The sequence below is a fragment of the Atractosteus spatula genome, chromosome 4 (genome assembly GCF_055471065.1).
Source record: "Atractosteus spatula isolate fAtrSpa1 chromosome 4, fAtrSpa1.hap1, whole genome shotgun sequence".
In the NCBI taxonomy this organism is placed as follows: domain Eukaryota; kingdom Metazoa; phylum Chordata; class Actinopteri; order Semionotiformes; family Lepisosteidae; genus Atractosteus; species Atractosteus spatula.
Genome location: NC_142709.1, coordinates 59908016 through 59931634, shown reverse-complemented (window position 1 = coordinate 59931634; position 23619 = coordinate 59908016). Strand labels below are relative to the sequence as shown.

Here is a 23619-nt window from a genome sequence, read left to right as displayed (position 1 = left end):
TGCATCACAGCACTGTGATTCTGGGGTCAGTTGCTCCTTGCTTCTCAGGATGGGCTCTGGTTCCACTGCCAATGCTGAATTAGATAAAGTGATTAGATTAGATACGCCAGCAGCCATATCACCCTGAAATTCACAACTGGCAACCCAGTGGAGCTCAAGTGGTCAGTACCTGGATGGGAGACCTCCTGAGAAAAACTAACGCTGCTGCTGGAAGAGGTGTTAGTGGGGCCAGCAGGGGGCGCTCACAGGGGCTCTGTGTGAGTCCTAATGCCCCAGTAGAGTGACAGGGACACTATACTGTGAAAAAGGCGCCGTCCTTTGGATGAGATGTAAAACCGAGGTCCTGACTCTCTGTGGTCATTAAAAATCCCTGGGCGTTTCTTGAAAAGAGTAGGGGTGTTACCCCGGCATCCTGGCCAAATTTCCCATTTTCCTTTATCAATCCTGGCCTCCTAATAATCTCCATCTGTGAGTTGGCTTCATCACTCTGTTCTCCTCCCCACTGATAGCTGGTGTGTGGGGAGCTTACTGGTGCACTATGGCTGCTGTTGCTACCTGTAAAGTGCTTTCAGTGGAGTGTTCAGAAAAGCACTGTGTACAGTATAAGGAATTATTATTATAATTTATATATTAGAATAATATATACCATGTATATATATTTTAATTATAAAATGTAATACATTATATTATAAATAATATATACAATATATATTACAGTATTGTTCTCCACATTGTCAGGAGGATGAAAATGATGCTACAACATAAAACATGCTTTTCATGAGTTTGTTTTAAAATTTAAAAAATGTTATGTGCTACCAACATGTAAAACTTTAAGTTTAAAGTTTAATGGTAGCTGCCAGATGTTCAACAAGTCTTACGTTTTTTTCTAAATTTCCTTTATTTTACTTCAGCTTTCTAATTCTCCCCTTTTGGCATCATCTGAGAACATGACTAAGCATACCAGAATGTATTACCAAATATAAATCAAGAAGAGTTGTGATCCCTGAGTAGACCCTTGTTGTACTCCACTAATCATGTACTGTAACTCCAATTGGAACACTTGTTCCTTTTCTGTACTGTTTTCCACCCCTTAATTAACTATCAGTCCAAATACAGTAGCTTTCAGACAACTGCATGCAATTATTGTCTTATTGGACTGTAATTTCTATTAGCTTTTCTTGTCTTTTTTAACTGAACTGAACTACATTAGCAAATCCACTGTCTTGAGTGCAGTTTTGCTAAGATCCTCTCACATGTTGTTTCCTTACATACAGCTGTGAGAATACCATCAGGCCCAGGGGAGTTGTTTATCTTAACTGCTTCTAATCTCTGCAACACTTCTGCCTCTTCTCTGCTGATACTACTTAATTTTGAACTTCGTTTTTTTTTTTCCTCAGCCTGAGGCTTGCATTTGTTTTTCCTGGGAAACCTGTGAGTGAAATATTAATTTAATACATCAACCTTTTCCCTTTCAGCCTCCAAAATGTTCCCATTTTTTCTCTCTGCAATGCCTTATTTCATCCTTAACTATTGCTTTGCTTTTGTAATACTGAGAAAACATTACATTTTTTTATTTTGGCCTCCTCTGCAGTATTCTTTTTTGTGACCATTGCTGCCTTTCAAATATCATAATTTTATGTGGGCTTGTAAAATATTGTAATTAAATTGTTACGGTGACAACAGCAACATTCAAAAACTATTCCTGACTGGATAGGTACATAATGCTACGATTTCTTCATCTCTACACATGCTCAGTTTACTCATTAACCTTGCATGGAAGCAGTCTGACATGGGAATCTAACAGGAATATAATGTATAGGACTACCACTATGACACAGTGTTGAATGACTGCAAGCAAGACAATTCCAATGAGAAAAAATGACAAAACAATGAAAGTTATGTTATGGGTAAACATACAGAATCCAATCTATTTTATTTCTTAGAAAATTGTTTTTAATAGAATTTCCAAGTTACAGTTAGCCCTTCACAGAAGGTGTATACAATTAGTGCCATAGTCAGTCACCTACTTACCTGTGACGACCCAGCATAGTATTCATGGTTGTCAAATAAGACATGGCCATGTGAACAGTTATCAATACGAGACGAGAACGCATAAACACGTTGTCAAAAACAATTAACTGGACTGGAGCCGAAGATGGCAAGTCCTCAATGCAGTTCTGTTGGAGTAATACAACAAAAGACCATCTGAAACTTTTAACGTAAGGAAAGATTATGTAAAATCACAAGGTAATAACATTCCACAGATTGTCGTGTTATTTTTTAAAAGATGAGATAAAGAACGCAAGAAAAATGAAGACGGGCAAAAATCTAAGGGAGTCAAATTGTTATTCAAAAACCCTCTTGGGAAGTGAAAACCACGAGAGCTGCACTTTCAGAAGTTAGAAGACAATTTCGACTTTAAAACAAAAAGTAACGTGTTTCTGTGTGTAGTTGTTCAATAATATTATGAGGTGGAGCTCATTATGAGTACAGCTGCATCTTGGTTCCTATTTTTATTCTGGACTGGAGTGCTTTCTGTACAGAGTCTGCATACAGAACCAGTCTGCCTCCTGGCTCTCCTGTTTTTTGCTCAATTGCCCCTATATCCGATGGCATCCAGTTCAGGATGTAGTCCTATGCTGCACCCTGCGCCTGTAGGACTCGGCTCTGTCTAACCACAGCCCTTTATAATTTGAAACAACCGTGCATATGGATGGATAAACATTATCTACACTCTTTGTGAAAAAGGTTTTGTCTTGACTCAGGCACTGTGCAAATGTGCATTTAGTGGAAATCAATTTTGTGAACACTTAAAAGCATGGGAAGGGATCATAAAAATAGAAAACTATTCCTACCTGTATTTGACAATGAGCAGTGCTAACATTGAGATTCAAGAAAGTAGCTACTAAGAGTGCAAAAGAGATGCCTTTACTATTTTCAGGAGGTTCTACTACATCTTAATTACCATGGAAATAGTAGTACTTAGGTCAATAAAAGCTGATTTCTCAATATACTTTATCAGAGAGCAAAGAGAGTAAAAGGAAAGCATTCTAGCTGCATATACAGTAGATAAAATTGATTATTTTATAAGAAATGTATAGTGTTATATCAGCATGTAAAAATTTAAACGATTAAAAAAAATAAAATCGTGGAATAAGAACATAATAAAAGTTACAAATGAGAACAAGCCAATCTGGACTAAGTATCTCATTTGGTTGTTGATATTTTAAAATCATTGTCTGTCAAAGTGCTTTTTGATACTTCCTGGTCTGAAATTACATCTTAGACTCTAGGCTCTTCTTAATCCATTGTCTCTTCGTTCTTTGTAGATGAAAAAGCTCTTCATTAGAGGTCAGCTGCTATCTGTTCTCTATACAACGTTGCTGGTTTCAAATAAGTTTTTTTCCTTATAAAAGCAGCAACTTCATTCCAAGAGCAGTAGTTGTGGACAGTGAGCTCTGCTTGAGAAGTGATGTGCAGCTGAAAGAGGGGTGTCTGGTCTTATGTCCAGGTTTCCATGGGAACCATGGCCTCTTTTGTCCCTACTGAAGGCATAAGGTTCTCCTCACATAGGAAGTACAAGGGGAACTGGACTAGGAAACCCCGGATCCTCTTCAGCTCCTCGCGAGCTCTGGCGGGATCGTCCGAGGCCATACTGGAATTTAAAATGAACCTCTGCAGTTCGGCCATGCTTCTCACTAGGCTGGAGGGCAGACAGTTAAACACCTGGGGAAATTGGAGCATGAACAAGGTGCTTTCAGTAGGACGTATGTGTACACAGGAAATACTTTAAATCGTTTAAAAAAATAATTCAGATTCATACTCAGTTGAATCTGTAACTAAATAACTTCATAGTTTCTATTCTAAAGTTATCGAGATAACCCAAAGGACAGCCTCCTTTGTCCTTCTAATAACCACACCAACACTCTTCAAAGACTGTTTCTTAAATTGTAAGACATCACCCAAAGGTCAGCAGATTAAATAACACACAGGGTCATTTAAGGTTACTGTCTATGCAAAGGATTTTAGCTAACTATTCTAATGAGCTAAACCTGTAGTAGTATTTAACAAAAAAGTAGTGTCTTTTTTTTTAACGATATACTGTATTCAGCCAGCTATAACATAAATAATCAATTAACTCAGCATAAAAGGGTCCGCTGCTCTAACCCACGATGACATTGAGCCACCTCTTAGTGTCATTTCTATAAATTACCCTCGAACATTCCCCCCTGTAAAGGAGCTCACAAAAGTCATGTTTCTCTTAATTAATGGTTGTATCACTTTGACCTTGCAAGCTGTATGCAGAGAACTGCAGGGCAGCTGTGGGGATGAGCTGCCAGGGGCTGCATTACTGGCAGTGTCAGCTCTTGATTGGTTTTGAAATGATGAATCCCCCGGTTTATTAAAATTCATGGGTAGGCCATGCAATGTCTAAGCTGGCGGCACGGAGAGTTAGCATTCTCAGGCGCTACAGCTTTAAATGCTACACTAAAGTAATGCATTTTCCCTTCACTTTTTCTGCTTGCTTCCAACTGGGGGGTATGCTGCAATGGCACTGAGTCTTTAAAGTTTATGAAGGCCAACATTCTTTCAGTTTTAAAGCTCCACCCCACCCCCCCACACCTATTTGTGCCAGCCAATTCGTCATCAACGGGAGCTCGGTAGAGATGAAGGCAGCACATGTGCGCCCTCTGCAATTTGCACGGACAGGTCGTCTGTTTCTTCTGCCACACTGCGAGTCCCCCAGCTCCAGGGGGAGAACTGCAGCTTTGGCAGGAGGACAGATGAAGCTCATTCACAACGACGCAAGTGCATCAACACCTGGCAAAGCCACAGGGGTTACTGCTGCCTGATAACCCAAGAATAACCTGGCTGAGCAAACGTTTATTGGCTTCTGACAGCAGTCGGTTGTGCGCCACTGTCTGGAGAATCCTCTAAAAAATACTCTCTAGTGGAATGACTTTGCAACTTTCAGCAAACTTTTGAATAGAGGGACCTTTGTGTGCTTCACAAAGGCCCATTTATGGGTTAAACAACATGGAATTCTAATATTTGATGACGGATGACTTTTATGACATGGGACATCCAAGCTGTAAAGCATTACAATGTATTATCACCCCTGCACAACGTAACCAAAAGGGCTTTAAATGTGCAAGTGTGGTTGTTATATTCCAACACAAAACGGACAGCAAGGATCTTTTGTGAATGACAGAAGATCATGGCTAGTGACCTTGGTCTGGTCAAACTGAGGGCCTTGTCATTTTTGGGGGCCTCTTCGTTATTCCCTGTGGTCCCTGCAGATCTTAATCAGTTCCTTAGACCACTGGGGATCCGGTTTTTTAATTAAAAGTACCTTTTCATAAATGGTTGCATTCCTCGCAGATGTCCCAATCCACACTTCCTTGTAGAAACGGTCACTGATAGGATCTGTTACATCAATTGTGGAATCTGTGAATGCCCCAAGAATGATCCTGTAATGAAAAAACGCTATTTTATTTCACATTTGAAAATTACATATTTACTTTGTAAGAACCAAAGGACACAATTGGAAACTGATGGCAGGGATGTTTTGGACAAAGAACAGGAGATGTTCTTTACATGATTACCGCCTGGAACTACCAAGCCATGTTGCTGATACCCTAGCTTCTTTCAAGAAATGTCTAGATGACATCAACACATCGATTACCTGCTAGAAACCAAAAGAGAAAATGAGCCGAATGCCATCCACTTCCTTATATGCTTCCAATGAAGAACACGAGCAGCAGAAAAACCGGACTTACTTGAAGCACTCCAGACGAAGCTGAAGGGCAAACTTTCCTGCCTGATAGTCTTCCCCATCCATCACAGAAGGCACCATCTCTGTGTCCTCAAAAATCACGGCAACCTCGCTGTCCCTCTTCCCCAGCATGCTGCGGTCGTTGATGTTCGCAGAGCCTGAAACAGTGCGAGAGACAGACAGAAAACATCTGCTTAAGCAGGCTACATAATTTCATAATGTTCCCTTGGGGATCGAAATGACCTGTCTGCAATGAGGAAAGCAAGCATTGTTAATTTTGCTGGCTACAGCATTACTAATTGCCCTGACAGAAGCCTTTATGAGCTTGTGGATGGTGCAGGCAACTCCTCCGAGGACATACAAGCACAAAGTCCATGTAAGCACAGTATGTGACACTAAATGGTACAGACTGATGATCACTGCAATAAAAGCCTCTCATATGCTGTCAATACAAGTACTGGAAACAACAGTCAATCTGTAACAAGATACTCAAATTCAACAGAGCGCTCTTGTTGCTGACGTGAATGCCTCAACAAGAATGAAGGACTTCCAAAGACAGAGTGTTAGTATTCCAGACCCAGGTGTGAAATTCCAAGCTGAAAGAACAATGTCATCTGCAGTTTGAACGCGGTGCTCTGCTGTTTTTGGTTTGATTTTTTTTTTAAAGCCGTAGATGTTGGTATTAAGTGACCCTAACAATTATTTGATTTTCTGCAGCTGGCTAATTCAGCCATCCACTTTCAGTTCCCTTGTCCCAGTGAGGGTCGCGAGACAGGCTAATTCAATCGTGTGTAAATAGAGCTCAATTCTGATTTGATTCAGGTCAGAAGTCAAAATGATCTGGTGGCCTTCACTCATTTTTCCTAAGTGAAGTCAGCTAAGGACCCCATTATAATATTGCTACTGTATGCCTTCAAAAAGGACAAATAAGACAAATATAGAAGTACAATTTCAAATTGCCAAATCATTTCTGCTCCTTGGATTTCCCTGACTGCAGAATAGCATTGTTTTTTTCCCATATGCAGAATCTTCATTAAAGTCAAACACCACTTACCAAACATTAGTCATCATGAAAGAAAACTATTTTAGCATTTATATGTTTTAAGGCTCTTTATAATCCACTCTTCAAATAAAATTCAAATGATATTACAGTGAGGAGGCAGACTTCTGGAAATTAACACTACAGTATGTACGGGTAAGCCTGGTTACCAGCATTTGAGACTGTATGGAAAAGTCCAGACACTGACAGCTGGTGATGATTTTTTAGTGGCAGCAGGACAAATGCCTATATATAGACAATATATGCACAGCCTGTCATATGTTTAAGATAATGTCCATCTTGAATAAGACTGTGACTTAAGAAATGCCAGAGTGTTCAGAGCAGCCTAACTAAAGGCTTCTGAAACTGACATCATGCAAAGCTAGACGGAGGTGTAGCCTCATGCAACTATTATTTGCACACGAGAACGAACCACTGTTACAACCCAACACATCATCAGCCCACTCATCCCCAGCCCCATTTCCTGCACTGCATTGGTTTCTGTAACTTCTGTCCAACAATCATATAAATGATTATACCCAGGTGCTGCATCCTAGAAAATCGTAACTTTAAAATTAGTTCAAAGTGTTGTTTGAAGACAGTGTCATAGATGATTTTTTTTTTATAATTTCAGAAAGGTTTAATACATTTTTAGAAAATATTTCTAAGATTATTTTTGGTCAGTATCTACTTAAAAGCTCAAGTGTGAAGCCTGTTCTATCTTATGAAAAGAAAAACTTTGGGGCCAAAAATATTCTTCTGGGGTGTTTCATCAAAAAATAAAATTCACAATGCCCACACCATCAGACACACAGGAGGAACACAGGAAAGAAATAGTACAGTATTTGACCAACTGCAGATACATTTTGTCAGCAGCAGGGGGAGCTTAAAACTAATTCCAGACAATAATCCATTGCAATCTACTGTACTAACACAATCCGCGAAAATAGTCACTTTTGGCAAGGCAGCAGGGTTATGCCACAAAGCACAAATTTGGAGTAAGTATGTACTTCAGGACATGTTATTTCATACCGTACTAAGAACTTTTTTTGTTTGCACTTTAAGATTTTAACTCAGAGGTCTCGTTCAGCATGAGGAATATAGTATACTTTGAATGCATCACCATTTACCTGGTATACACATTTCAAACTACCTGCACAGTTCTTGAAGTAGTAACTTCTCGGCCTTCTGCTTCAAATGCCCCATCTTGTTCACTCACCAATAATGACCGTGTTGTCATCGGCGATCAGCATCTTGCTGTGGACGTAGATGAGCTCAGTCACCAGCCTTCCCTCAAGCTCAGCATGAGTCCTCAGCCCACAGAACGAGATGTAGTTCATCCACTGGTCCCCCACTGGAAATCCAATACAATACAATAATCACAGGTCTCACAGTGGAGCAACATTTATGGGTCTTCAGCAGTCACCCGTGGCCACAGGGCAGACCACATGAGCCCTGAAAGGCCAAACTTTCTGAAACATAATTAGGAGTCTCATAAACTAACAAAAGTTCTTGGAGAACTTTAATGCTTTGTTCAGACTATCTGAGATTAGAGAGACTAATAACAGATGGAACTATAGGTAAAAACCAAACCAAAGTAGTTTGTCTCAAGTATTACTATAGAAAAAGATCTAAGATCTCACAAAACAGTGTCTATTAGCAGATAATGAGTCTATATCATACTTTTTGTAGAATTATTTTCAACAAAGCACCTCAGAATGGATACAGTGGAGCAGAAGAAGAAGAAGCTGAAATCGGGATCCCTAAAGTGTTGTACATCTTCAGATGATCTAGCTAATAGGTAGAAAAGAGATTCCATTTGGAATGTGAGGTCAACTAGCCTTGAATCCCCTTTGTTTATGTACGAATTTCTGTGTTCAGCAGAAAATGGAACAGAATATTTAAATTAGACAGAAACCCCAAAGATGCATCCCACACCACAGCACTTCTGCACCAGGGACAAAACAGCTGAACTTTGTAGATAGTAACCACTATGATGAAATTTACTGGCTGGACCTTTTCTAATTTAATGTATGTTTATTTTAAATTGTCCAATAGTAATCAATTTACTACTTGAACATGTGTGTAGTGACAGCAGCAGCATACCTGCATATCAGCGGTAGATTCAAATACATTTAAAAAATAACACATCAGAAGATGAAAGAGGAGGTTTCTGAAGCACGTCAGTCATGAAAATTCTTTAAGAAATTCTATCAGCCCTAGAAACCAGAGATAACTCGGGAAGAAAACTACTGTGATAGCCATTACATTCTTTTTCACGTATCATCCAAAGGTGGCACAGTGGCGCAGAAATTAGTACTGGGACCCTGGGTTCAGGACTTGGGGTGCTATCTGCATGGAGTTTGTACTGTATGTTCTTAGCGAGTTCATGTAGGTTTCCTCCAGGTGCTCCCTCACACAGTCCAAAAACATATACTAGTAGGTTAATTGGTTTTGTGGAAAACTGGCTCTGGTCTGAGCGTGTGTGTGTTTGTGTCTATGTCTGTGTGTGCCCTGGGTTTATACTGTCTGCGCCCATTGCTTGCTGGGATAGGCTCTGGCTCTCCCACGACCCTAATTTGGATGAAACAGTAAGCAAATGGATGGACATTTTCTTTTTCACTCAGTTTTGTTTACTGAGTTTGGAAAGCTGCCACAAAATTTCAGCCCCCAATGTCAATGTCAAGACCCTAAGATCTAATTTTGCTATCTTGACATTCTCCAGTGTATTTTTTCAGAATACTGAAAGTAGATGTAAAGTATATAATTAGAAGACGGCATACTTGTGAGACAAGAAAGCTCCAAAAGTAAGAAATACACAGTACATCTAATGAAATGGAAGAAATGTATAGCTAATATGTTCTTATTGCCAAAGCAAAACACTTACTTTCTCTTTTCAGCTGCGAAACAATGGAATTATCTCCCCTGATCATCGTTCTGGAAAAAAAAACCAACCGTAATTACCAAACGTAAGTACATTTTATATATCTATAGTACTGCATTTTCTTACACAGTTATTAGTAATAACTAATGTAGTGCAATGTATGTGCAAATAAGTACAGGTTGTGCAGCTGACATTTCACCTCAGAAATGTTTTTGCGTGATCTACAGTACATGCAGAGTCATGTCAAGTCAGTAGTAGTTGTCAGCAAAACCATCTCGAAGTTGATATGTCAATAGTTTGAAATGCACTTATCCTACCCCAAAATATAAAAATAGCATTGCAGTTCTCCTTTAATTTACCAACATAAATCATTAGCCCAGTTTTATTTGCCTGTCTTTGTAGCCTATTGATTTGATATTTGACATTTCAAAAGGCTTAACATTCGTAAAATCTAAACTAAATTCAAGGCTGTTCCTGTTTCAGAATGTGATTTTTCCTATTTGTGAGACAAAAAGTCAGGAAGAGGAAAAACAAATTTCCAGTCATTGACTTGGTCTAAAACTTTTCATGTACAGTGCCTTGCGAAAGTATTCGGCCCCCTTGAACTTTTCAACCTTTTGCCACATTTCAGGCTTCAAACATAAAGATATAAATTTTTTATTTTATGTGAAGAATCACCAACAAGTGGGACACAATTGTGAAGTGGAACGAAATCTATTGGATTTTTGAAACTTTTTTAACTAATAAAAAAATGAAAAGTGGGGCGTGCAAAAGTATTCGGCCCCTTTACTTTCAGTGCAGCAAACTCACTCCAGAAGTTCAGCGAGGATCTCTGAATGATCCAATGTTGTCCTAAATGACTGATGGTGATAAATAGAATCCACCTGTGTGTAATCAAGTCTCTGTATAAATGCACCTGCTCTGTGATAGTCTCAAGGTTCTGTTGAAAGCGCAGAGAGCATCATGAAGACCAAGGAACACACCAGGCAGGTCCGTAATACTGTTGTGGAGAAGTTTAAAGCCGGATTTGGATACAAAAAGATTTCCCAAGCTTCAAACATCCCAAGGAGCACTGTGCAAGCGATCATCTTGAAATGGAAGGAGTATCAGACCACTGCAAATCTACCAAGACCTGGCCGTCCCTCTAAACTTTCAGCTCAGACAAGGAGAAGACTGATCAGAGATGCAGCCAAGAGGCCCATGATCACTCTGGATGAACTGCAGAGAACTACAGCTGAGGTGGGAGAGTCTGTCCATAGGACAACAATCAGTCTTACACTGCACAAATCTGGCCTTTATGGAAGAGTGGCAAGAAGAAAGCCATTTCTCAAAGATATCCATAAAAAGTCTCGTCTAAAGTTTGCCACAAGCCACCTGGGAGACACCCCAAACATGTGGAAGAAGGTGCTCTGGTCAGATGAAACCAAAATCGAACTTTTTGGCCACAATGCAAAACGATATGTTTGGCGTAAAAGCAACACAGCTCATCACCCTCAACACACCATCCCCACTGTCAAACATGGTGGTGGCAGCATCATGGTTTGGGCCTGCTTTTCTTCAGCAGGGACAGGGAAGATGGTTAAAATTGAGGGGAAGATGGATGCAGCCAAATACAGGACCATTCTGGATGAAAACCTGTTGGAGTCTGCAAAAGACCTGAAACTGGGACGGAGATTTATCTTCCAACAAGACAATGATCCCAAACATACAGCAAAATCTACAAAGGAATGGTTCACAAATAAACGTATCCAGGTGTTTGAATGGCCAAGTCCAAGTCCAGACCTGAATCCAATCGAGAATCTGTGGAAAGAGCTGAAAACTGCTGTTCACAAACGCTCTCCATCCAACCTCACTGAGCTCGAGCTGTTTTGCAAGGAAGAATGGGCAAGAATTTCAGTCTCTCGATGTGCAAAACTGATAGAGACATACCCCAAGCGACTTGCAGCTGTAATCGCAGCAAAAGGTGGCTCTACAAAGTATTAACGCAAGGGGGCCGAATACTTTTGCACGCCCCACTTTTCATTTTTTTATTAGTTAAAAAAGTTTCAAAAATCCAATAGATTTCGTTCCACTTCACAATTGTGTCCCACTTGTTGGTGATTCTTCACATAAAAAAAAAATTTATATCTTTATGTTTGAAGCCTGAAATGTGGCAAAAGGTTGAAAAGTTCAAGGGGGCCGAATACTTTCGCAAGGCACTGTACCCCTTTTTAAAACCACTAAAAGTAATAATACAGAATACCAATCACTTGCCAATAAAGAAACTGAATAGACATAAACTAATACTTGACAACTCACACAGGTTTAAAATTAAATGAATCCACACAAGACTGAAAAGCTCTGCCGTACAGCTCTACAGCAGTGGAAATTTGGAACATTACAGATCTGGAACATGGGTTATTTATCTGAACTTTGAAAAGAGACCAGATATTTGGATTATGTGTTACTCCAACTACAACAGCTGATCCCCCCATTGAAAAATACTAAAAAATACAAAGTAAATCTCTTAAGAGTCAAAGACTAAGAAACATCTAGAGAAGGAGACTTTTCTTTAAATGGAGGTGTTCGTTACAATTAGCCACTTACAGAGTGCCTGACAGACAGTTCTTTGTACCTGAACAATTCTGAGATACTTGACAATGTGACTGCTTTTGTGGCTGTTGCCCGCAAAGAAGCCGATATAGTTGGGGAATTTTAATATTTGCATTTACTTAAAAGTCTTGTTAGGCATTCAGTTGCACAGTAATGCACATGTTCTGACCCGATAAGAGATAACATTGTTACACCATACAATTTTACAGATCCAAATTGAATTAGGAAAATGAATTCTCAAACAGTTGTACATTTACTGTGCAACATTAAGAGCTTACTGCCCCAGAACTCAGTGTTTTACAACCAGATCACACACAGAAACAATAGACACTGCATACAGTCTCCCTGACTTGTCAGTCCTCACAAAAAACTGAATCTTCTGCTTTTTCTTAGTCATGGAAAGATGCCAACATTACCTTGGACCTCCCCTCATGCATTAAAATTCTTTTTTAAAATGTTCTTAAAATAATATGTTCTTATTCTTACTGTAATAATTAAGCAGATGTGATAGTGACAGGGCCGCTGATGTCTCATAGTATCTAGTGCTCAAGACTGAGACAAACATCTTGCTCAAAGTAATAGCCGGAACATTAACATTTCTCAAGAGTTAAGATGTGAGAGCTCACAAGCACACTGTAAGCACTGTAATGCTTGATTTTTTTACAGCGGAGAATAGTAATAAGACTAACAAGGAAGCTGTTGAAATTCCTGTACTGTGGCAGACTCTACCTGTGTTATTGAAAATTTGAACTGTATTTCACCTCACCTATAGTTAAAGTGCATGACTGCCTGGATAGAATTGCCTCCTCCAGTTTGGATGTCTCCTTCAAACCCAGGCAATAAAGGGGTCACCACATACACACGGTACTTTTTGTCTTCCCTGGAAGAAAGCAGAAACAGTGGGGGAATAATGAAAAGCCACTGTACAGCCTCAAGCAAGCTCAGGTCCAGCTGGGGTTATGAATTATGAAAAGTGGAATAAAATCAAATTCTGAACTCAGAAGCCAACAGAGGATATCTGGTGGCATTATTTTTTTTTAAATGCAATGCTCATAAAATTAAAGAAGTAGTACCTTTTTAATATTGTCATGCTCTTACAACACAGGATTTTTAAATTAGTCTGTTTCATTAGGTTCTTGCTAGTATTTCTTAGAACAGCGTAATGATCTCCTTTATAACCACAGACAATTTTGCTGTATAATGAAGATATTCAAATACTTCGTGATAACAGAGAAGAGAGATTACAGGACAAGCAAAATATGTACAGTCACATGGGTTTAGTACCAGTTTGGTACAGATTCCAAACCAGAACCTAAGAACCTAGACCAGCAAAGTACTCTCATGACAAGCAGCTTAACCAGCTGATTACATCACCTTTGGTTAAATATAGACCTTCTTCTGACAGCTAGGCACACATGAATATGGAATTGATAGCTTGTGAGCAAATACTGAATAGACAGCCTCCATAATGACTTCTGCCACGTACAGCCTGATCTTGGCGGTGCCTAACTTCTGGAAAATGTTGCTCATTTTAATACACACAATAATAATACCTCAAACTTTTAAATTTCTGCACCTAGCAACGAACCATGAAGGGAGCACATGGCCCTGTTTGCTAGCTGGCATCATGTAACACACCATATGCTTGAATTCATTTCTTGGCTAAAAAAGTCACTTTCAGAATTCATCTGTTTCACTACTCTTGTCACTGCCTGTTTCATTTTGGGTTTTTTTAATTCCACGGTTAAGTTTAGAGGTCTTGTAAATTGCATTTAAGTTAGGTATTTATCATTTGACGTAAGTGTATAGGTTTATTGCAGACACATGGGCTGCCAAAGGCCAATACAAAGTCCAAGTCAAGCCTGAGTCAGAGGAAAACAGCTATATCGACTATAACTCACACTGAATGGGCAATAAAAACAGATACTAAAGCATAGCAACTGCTGTTGAATAACACAAGTACCGACTATTTCTCAGTAAAGAACAAAATATTTACTGAAAGAAATGTTACTAATTGATTTACAGGTCAAAAATAACCAAAGCTTAATTCAAATGATATTTTCCACATACAGTACACACACTTTTTTTATTATTACAACTGAATAAGAAAAGAAAACATTTACTTGTAAGCTCTGTTGATCCTCTTTGCAATGGCATCTCCAATTCCATTTAAAACGTGTCTGTTGTCAGAACAGCTAATGAAAAACTGGTTCTAAAAGACAATAAAATATACGGTAAGAAACATATTACAATAACCATACCCTGAAACAACATCTTAAAAATTCTTGTGGGAATCTAACTTTGAAGTTCAAAGAAACCTTTGTTAATTCCATTGGATCGTATTGGCACGAGAGCTGACCTCTATGTAGATGTAGTGCTTGCTGTTTTCAATCACATGGAGGTAGGCATTGTGGATGGAATCCTCATGGTACTTGATTCCTGCAGACCAGTCAGCTGCAGATCTCAAAACCTGGAAGAAATGGTCATAAATCTCAAAGAAAACTATAATGCAGCATTTGAAATTCCAGTAACTTTAATATCAAATAACAGTTTGACAAGGCAGTTCCTGTCTTTCATTAAAGCCCTATTATTATCCTACCTGTACTTTAGTCTGGATGCAGTCTGGAACCTGGTACCGCAAATCGTTGGCTGTTGTGTGAGACTTCGGCAAAAGGTAAGGATATGAGAGGGATCTGTACTTTGGCTTCATGATCTATTAGAGAACAGAGCGAATTTAGCTTTACATGCTGCCTGTAACATGCTTGTTTGCTGCAGTAGCCAGAGAAAAGAAACCTACTAAGTATATGGAGGAACAGACTCACTTTAGTGAAGTTCCATCGTTGTATAAAGTGTCTTGCCACATCTCTGGCTGCTTTCCCATGAACCACTGAGGCAATGTCATGCCAGGGCATTCTTGGAGTGGTGTACCTGTTGATGAAGTCTGTAGAGCCAATGAGTTAGGCTGCCAATAAAGAGGCCATTTCATGGTTCAAAGGTTAATTACTGTACATTACATAACTTCAGCTTTCACACTATGCAACATAGCAGACAGTACACATGACAGCAGGATACCAATCTAATAATGTAATTGTGCCAGGTCTAACTCTGTTCTAGATATGAATATGAATAAGAATATGATGTTGTACTGGACATCACTGTTCTAACTCTAGCAGTTTTAACGCTATAACATTGTTATCTCTCTTTCACTTGAAATCCAGTCAGTGCAGCCCTTTGCAGCAGTCATTTGTTTCAAAATAAAGATGTGTTTTCTACACACCTCAAAAAAGAGAAGTAAGAAAATCCTTAATACAATGGATTCAATCATCTTTGCTCATGGGAGCAGGTGTTTAGCCAGTGTTAAACAGAAGTACAGTACCTACCATCGAAAGGTTTGTCCAGCTGCACCCAGTCCTTGAAGACAAAGTTGCAGTAGTCCTTGCCATGCCAGAAACGCGTGTTTCCCATCAGCACGCTTGCATCTTCCTCTGTGTCTCTTGATGGCTTCAGCTCTGTTGTCACAGAGAAAAGCACAATTATTGTATTACTTCAGCTCCTCTCAGTGTACGCCCAGGGATACCACATGAAAACAAAGCTCTTCACTAATTTTCTACTTTATTTCATCATTAACCGTATGGGTGAGCAAACCAATCTTCTCGTTGATCTTTTTTGCATTTTCTAAAATGAATTTTTTTTAAATGAGGTTAATGCTGGAGTTGTCGTACAATGTTCTGGTAAAATTAACTTCACTAAAAGCAAGGGTAATATTGTTCTATGTACAGTACTATGTGCCTTGTCTTAGAAACACTCTACAGCTGTGACTTCTTATATCAGCTGAAAATGTCTAGTACATTTTGGTTAAGAAAAAACAAGCCATGGATGTTTTATAAAGTTTTATCAGGAAGGACTTCTGGTAATCCAAGGAGGTGCACAGGCCTAAACCTGCCAAATATTAAAGATATTACTTCATTAGAAGAGAAATTGCAAAGCTACAAGAGGGTTATGGAAGTAAAAAATGTTTTACAGTAAATGCAGTGGGACTGGTTATGTCATTAATACATAAACATTACTAAGGGACACATCTTTGCATTGCTGCAATTGCATGCTTCAGGCAATTTCTGTACACCTTGCAGAAGAATGAAACATCTGAAGATGCTGGAGAGTGCCTTCAAGGTTTTATATAGAGGGGAAGATATCATTACTTCAAAGATCCACAGTTACCACTGCCAGATATGACTTCTTTAAAACGTTTGCACGTGCAGCATGAAAAAAGCTAAACAATGAAGGTTAACCTCAATGGAGCCTGATTTTAGAAGAGCAATATTCACATTTTATTCTACTTCCATTAGCCTATTTTAGGTCCCATGGCCAAATAAGCTTAAAACATAAGATTTAGCTTTGGCAAGTAATCCAAATTATACTTTCTTTTGTTTCAGCCAACAAACTCTTTTGATGCGCACAAACACCAGCACATCTCTCTTTTCAAACAAGAAAAGACAGAGACAATGGGTTAGCAGGTTTGTTTTCAGCCTTCGAAATGTGATTAAATATCAAGGAACACCAGTCCACACATCAAGCACCTTAGCAACATAAGCACACACCACATTCCTGCCACAACCAACGGCCACCAGCTGTTTCAGAAGGAGCCAGAGTTATTCAGAAAGGGCACCAAAGCCAAAACAAAAGGGGTTACAAAGCGTAGCAGACATGCAACACATCAGAACAGGTTTATTTCAGCAATACCAATACAGTGAGAGATGAATTTCTTCTGACAGACACAGAGGGTGACTTTCAAAGCCTCAAAACTTATGTGTTGCTTTGGAATTCTTACATCTGTCACTGAACAAGGAGCAATTTTTGATATGAAACAAATGTGTTGGAAGAACCTTCCATACAGTAATTGTGCTAGCATCTGTCAAACCACCAGAATATGGTAACTATTGCTTATGTTTATTGTGCTACTCAACCAAGGTAGCATGCTTAGAAATGGGATTTAAGGGGGGTGAGACAAGAATTAATAATTTACTGTATCAATGCAATAAAATAAACAATCTAACAAAATATATACTGTACCCATGCTTTGCTTTCTGCAGGAAAAAAAAAAACATAGGATAGTTGTTCATAGGTACAGTAGCTGATGAATGAAGCTTCTTACAGAGTACATCATTAATGCTTTTTTAAAAATCTTAGTGTTCTGGGTCTAAAACAAAAAAAATTAGACTGATAACTTCAGTTTAAAATTTAGGCCCCTCAAGAAATGGCACTTTATACACTGATAGGCACAGGAGGCCTTCTTCCTTCAAATAATTGATTCTCAACAACTTTTTAAGCTTCACTCAAAATGTTTAGAAATTCTTATTTCAGTCTTGAACGTGTTCTGCAATGTCAATAGATTGTTAATGCATATCACAATCTCTGCTTCATTCTCTTCAGTTTGAATATTCTCTGAAAGTTTTTACACCCTTTCAGCACTGTTTTCAACACTTGCAAGAGAAAAATACATATACTACATAATGTGTGTATTTTCAGGAAAAACTCACAGAACTGAAGGAAAACCAAACTAAGCAAAAGAAAAAACACTCTGATTTTCAGTACTGTACTGTCCAAAGATAAGTAATGGATTATTGGCCTTTTACTGGTCCCAGTTTATGAGAGCTGTGTGAAGACAGAAGAGATACTGTATTTTATCTAGTTTTCCCAATGTGGATTAACAGCTGCACTACTGTTATCCAAACAACTGATAATATTACAATGGGAGTATTACTACTGTATGAATAACAGTCTATGTGTTCTGGAAAGCCTACACATTTTCTCATAATATTCTTCATTTAATCTTTCCAGCTGAAACTGGGGACTGATTCAGGAGAAGTGTGTGTTCTGGGATACATTAAGGGGAGTTTTTTTAATTGTCTAAAGGCTCTGGTCCTTTCTTGACAGTGTGGAGAAGTGCAAATCCTGAAACAAGGTGTTTGTTTGGGAGCTACAGGCAGACAGACTGGTATTTCAATTTGATGGGTGTTAATCAAGAAGACTGTCCAATATTTTCAAACGGTACCCTCTCCGTAGTTAGTGAGATCTAGGCCTAGATAATAAATAACAAAGTACACAATTATTTTTTTGGAGAACTGTTTAGTTTTTAGCCCATGTTTTTATTTTTTAGCACCAATTTGTTTCAGTTCTGAAAAGTTATGTAACAGATGTGATTAGGCGAATAAACAGGAAAAAAAGCAGTGGAAAAATGTCTACAACTCTGTATGTGTGGTATTTACTGTATGCACCACTATATTCCACATTCAGGTTATCTCAATGACTTTTACTTCTATGGGATATGCGGAGCATAGCTATGACATAGTTTGGGAAACTTACAGTACATTTCTGTTTACTATTAGACTTTAAAAATGAAAGTGTATGCATGAAAATACAAAAAAAACTAAGTCTTCTTAGTCTCTCACTGTAATTGTGCTGAGATAACTGCTGAAAGTCACAAGCCAAAGCTCACAGGAGAAATGAGAGTTCATGAAGCTTGGTGACTTTCTCCTCCAGCACACAAGCACACTTACCATCCTTAGACAATCCCTGTTCCGGTGCACTGTGGGTTAGCTTCAACTGGGCCTTTTTACCTGGGATTAAATTCTCCTGACTGCTAGTAGTCTGAGACCAACCTGCAGAGAGTTGCTGCATTTTAAAGCTGTTTGCTGGAGTGAGTCCAACAAGACGGGGAATTGGTAATCTTGGTGAAGCCCAGCCTTTCTTTCAAGAGTGTCTCTGAACACTTCAAAGGAATCAAGCCAAACTTTACCCACTCCAAAGAAGGAATTATTAAAACATTCCAGTACATCATAATGACATCCAGTTTATCTATATGACACTTGTGCCTCAAGGTCAAAAGGTTTGTTTTCTGGGATTCTAAATGCACGGTTATTTTTTCCAAAATATGGGCATTACCAGAGATCTGCTGCAGATTAATATATGTTTGCAACTTTTTATTGTCTTTTGTCCTAAATCATTCTATATTGGTTTGTTGTAATTTCTCTCTATATTTGTACTTATGGTCATTAACATTGTGGGAAACTGCAAAATTCTCAGGGTTTGTATTTATATTATTTTCGTTACATAAACAAGGTCTCAGATAAGAGCTGAAATTCCAAAAATTTAAGCAGCGAATGCATTCGTTGCCAAAATACTTTCTACAAATTGGATGTACACAGCAAAGATGCAGTTGTTGCTGAATGACATTCTATACTAATTCTTGAAAACACAAAAACAAATTGAGCTGTAATTTTCACAAACAAATTGAACAGATTGAGCAGTAATGCATGAGAACAACTAAACACCATAATTAGATATTCCTATTACGACATATTTATCGGCTACCAGTTTTTGTACTTGCATTTAGTATTGTATGATAGCCAAATGTACAGTAAATACATCTTACTATTGTGTACAGTGTTAAATAATTATTTAACATTAAAATTTAAATAAATATGTTAAATAAATGGATATTGATGGAAGCCAATACATATCTGGATCTGTACAAACAATAACAGATCCATTTTATATTGGCTTCTTGCATTTAGTTGCCCTTGTTAAAAGGATATTTGGATAGAAATAGTACACTCTAAAAGGTGTACTTTTACTTTGCGTTTATGAATTTCTGTACAGCTTTCTTGGAGAGAAATACACCATTACCCCCCCAAAACTACCACCAGGACACAGGCATTAAAAGCTACTGGAGAGATATTACAGAGAAGGGATTAGTACTGAAAAATGCTAGTTAGATGGGAACCATCACATGTTACAATTGCCACCTTTACACACTTTTTTCTATTACCTTTCAGCACATGCTTAAGCAAGCACATCCTCAGTTCTTTACTGGCGTTTGACACTTAGCACCAGAAACACCTGGAACTTACTTTCCTCTGTGCTGTCGATGCTGTTGACACTGTCGGTATGACGCAGGGTGTGCTTTTGAAGGTGTTTGTAGAGACTGAAGCGCACATGCTTCCGTGTGCGACTAACCCCCCTCAGCCTCGGCACATCTGTTGTGTCGGCCGATGCTACATTCTTGCCATTATTGTGTGCTGCACTGCCACCAGGGAGAACTCCTGCACTGGTCGAAGAAGCCTCCACACTGGGCTGCTGGAAGAAAAGTGTACGGCCATTACAGAGAGCAGACTCTATACCAGAGCCATGAGTATTCGGAGAACAATCTTGCATGTTAAACATCTTGCACCACCTGAGGCGGGCATGGTTGTAAATTGCCTATAGATAATGCAGATTTCCTGTCAGAATGCGTTTCAATGGCAGCTGGCACTGGCGGACAGGTGAGTGGGTGTGGCCGGCTGCCACGGCTGAGCTAACTCACTCAACAGCGTTTCACCAGAAGCGAGCCTGACAAACATATCTTGTGTTTAATTCCTGTTTCACAGAATCACATTATATGCTAGAAATTAAAATATTTTCGGGGTTGTACAGTGACAGTATTCAGTAATCAGGAAAGTAGGGAACAGTAGAGAACCTGTGGTGGTACATCTAATTTTCTAGCAACCAATTCAGACAGGATTTAAACAGAGATTTAGTGCTTTCTCATTCTCTGACACTGTTGCAGTTCTGACACTGTATCGCAAGGACAATGTCCACTTGCTCACTGGTCCCCAGGAGTACACCACAGCGGCGCACCTAAGGTAAATTGCAGAAAAGTCCCTCAGGAAGCAGTGGTGTTCATCACTTGCTCATGGTAACTTCATTTCTGGTGATGACTCAATGGAGGTGTCTCCAGGCCTGAGAGGTGGGAAGCTGCTTCCTGATATTCATGCAGGGCAGTGTCTGGTTCAGAGCTCAAGAAATCCCACTTTTCTGTGGCCTTCATGGTGATCCTAGCTATGAATACTTTCCTTAACTGAAAGTGTATTAACTAGGGCTGAGGGTGATGTTTTTTCCAATTTAGTACCAGTAATATACTATACTTATTTTTATGGAAATGTATAATACCTACAGATGAGCTTCTGCTTTAAGTAAGCCTCCTGCCTTTAATTCATCAGAGACATGGTATACATGCAAATGTTAATACAGTAGGATCTAGGAGCTGATTACCTGCAAGCAGCCTCCCACAAGCTCAGACATGCACAAAGAAAAGATCACAAGCTCAATTTAGTTATCAACATGACCAAAAGTGTGTATATGCAAAGTCCAGACGAAAAGTTATTTGAAAATAAACGGTTCTCTTACATGTTCATCGGAAACCACTGTTGTCCTCATAACACTCCCCACATCGGTCAGCCTGTGCTCTCTGTCATCCCATCTCCCATAGGCCAAATCAATTCCGCCTACAAAGGCTACCGATTGGTCAATGACAACGACCTTCTCGTGATGTGCCCAGAGATACACAGTGGAGGAGACGTGATCTGGGTGTCTCATCACCTTCACGTGGAAAAACACAGCAGGGATTTTTTTTTAAAGACTGGACCCTGTTAATAGTTGTTTCATCACTGGAACATGACGAAACAACGGAACAGAACAGCTAAAACAGGAAATGCGTTTAAAAAGTACAAGGAGAAGATATCTGCATCACCACTGAATTTTATTAACACTTGTCTCCCCTATTAAGAAGATTCAAGTTCCGTCCCAGGAGCATCTGAATGAGTCCACAATGTACCTTAATGTTAGGGTGAAGACGCAGTAATGTTCTCTTGCTGTACTCGCTGTTGATTCCCAAAGCCAGTTCAACTTCTTTGTACAACATCACAAAAATCCGCACACCTTGTTGCTAGAAATGAGAAAAGAGCACGCTGTCGGTAGAGGGCTCATGTTTCCAATCGAGCACTGTGACTGAAAACAGGAATCAACGGTGAACTGACTGTAAAGCATGTCTTTATTGAGACTGAAAGCCTGATAATTTATAATTATCAGGTGTATACTATAATTAGTTACTGAATATTTGTTTAACAAATGGGAAAAAGGTATTTTCATTCATGCTGAATCTAGACTGCATTCCATCACAAGACCATTTTTCGAACATTTTTTGGTGTACAGCTTTTTGTTACACAGTTCTGTCTCTGAAGCATATCCGGTTTCTGCTGTCTATGGTGCAATAACAAGAGCTCCTCAATTTGTTCACCATTTCTTTGTTTTCAACACTATAGCTCAGACATCAATGAACCTATATAAACAAACAATATATTTGATAACTCTACAACAGATGATACTGTTTGATGAATCTGAAATGAAAATTAGATGAGAATGAAATTAGATGAAAATTTAGTTCTATTATTTTCCCATCACATAGTTTATTAAATACAATACTCATATTGTGAACTGACAGTAGATGAAATGAAATTCCAGACCACATTTTTTTTGTTGTGTCCTTGTATGGGTCATAGAGCTCTTTGCAATTCTGTGCCTCAATAATAACAGAGTCATTGTCCTGACTGATTGTCTTAAACTATACTTTTCTTAAAGCAAACTGAATTCCAAGACATGGTTTGATACCTCAGGTTTACTTGGCCCATGATCAGGGTTTTGAGTGTCAGAACAGGGAAACTAATGGCACTGGGCTCAAAGGCACCTCTGCAAAGCATTCTGTCATTTTTTTAGGAGTAGTACACCGTTGGGGATTGTATAATGAAACAATGAAATATTTGTATTGCATTATGTAGCTATTTTTGTATTTTTATGCTCCTAATGCATACAAAGAAGCAGAGAAAATACAGCTGTGTATAAAAACATAACAGGATGGACAGCTTTGTGTTTTGCTTCTCTGCTGATGTGCTGTTGATTCTGCCAGTGTAGACTGCAGCATTGACTACAACAGAAGCAACTGATGTACATCAGAAACACATAAAAATGATTCAAAAACACTCCTAGTGTAGATTATCCTTAATCCAGTTTAGGAAATACACATTATAAGCATTTAGCTTACCTTACTGATTTGAAATACCATAAACCTCTGAGTTCAAGCTGTAGTCCTGAATTTACTCGAAATCTTCTATTTTCTATTACATTTTGCAAATAGTAAATTCATAGCAGGCAATGTTACCAGACAACTGGTAGAGCCCAAAACAAACATAACATGTTGTTTTATTTAATGATAGGTTTGTATTGTGAGGCTCTACCAAGTCAAACAACTCATAAACCTGTGCATTCTGCTAGATACAGATTTCCATCTGCTTCTGGATCTCAAAAGCCTACGTGAATCTTTACATGAATGCATTCCCATCCCTCTGAAAGATATAATTTAGTTAATGGTATTTCATTAAAGGCTGTTCCATTGAAATATGCTTCTGGATGAAGCTATGATATTCTTCTGTACATGTTGCCCAGTTCTGACTAATT

The 23619-nt window shown here is 38.8% G+C and overlaps 1 protein-coding gene across 5 annotated transcripts in view; it reads right to left on the bottom strand.

Annotated features, from left to right (window-relative positions):
• Positions 1–1904: 1904 nt before the first annotated feature.
• pld1b (phospholipase D1b) overlaps positions 1905–23619 on the bottom strand; it is a 50114-nt gene continuing 28399 nt past the window's right edge. For 2 of the 5 annotated variants that reach the window (XM_088913398.1, XM_088913396.1), the window contains exons 13-27: positions 21944–22054; positions 21517–21708; positions 20202–20427; positions 18849–18950; positions 15672–15800; positions 15114–15232; positions 14891–15004; positions 14651–14761; positions 14415–14503; positions 13058–13171; positions 9703–9752; positions 8035–8169; positions 5781–5934; positions 5354–5471; positions 1905–3726 (exon numbers count right to left, since the gene is read on the bottom strand). In XM_088913398.1, coding sequence (XP_088769524.1) covers positions 3502–3726; positions 5354–5471; positions 5781–5934; positions 8035–8169; positions 9703–9752; positions 13058–13171; positions 14415–14503; positions 14651–14761; positions 14891–15004; positions 15114–15232; positions 15672–15800; positions 18849–18950; positions 20202–20427; positions 21517–21708; positions 21944–22054 — 1989 coding nt within the window. In that variant the 3' untranslated portion in view covers positions 1905–3501. The remainder of the gene's footprint in view (positions 3727–5353; positions 5472–5780; positions 5935–8034; positions 8170–9702; positions 9753–13057; positions 13172–14414; positions 14504–14650; positions 14762–14890; positions 15005–15113; positions 15233–15671; positions 15801–18848; positions 18951–20201; positions 20428–21516; positions 21709–21943; positions 22055–23619) is intronic. The other 3 variants (XM_088913399.1, XM_088913400.1, XM_088913401.1) reach the window with 3 other exon arrangements.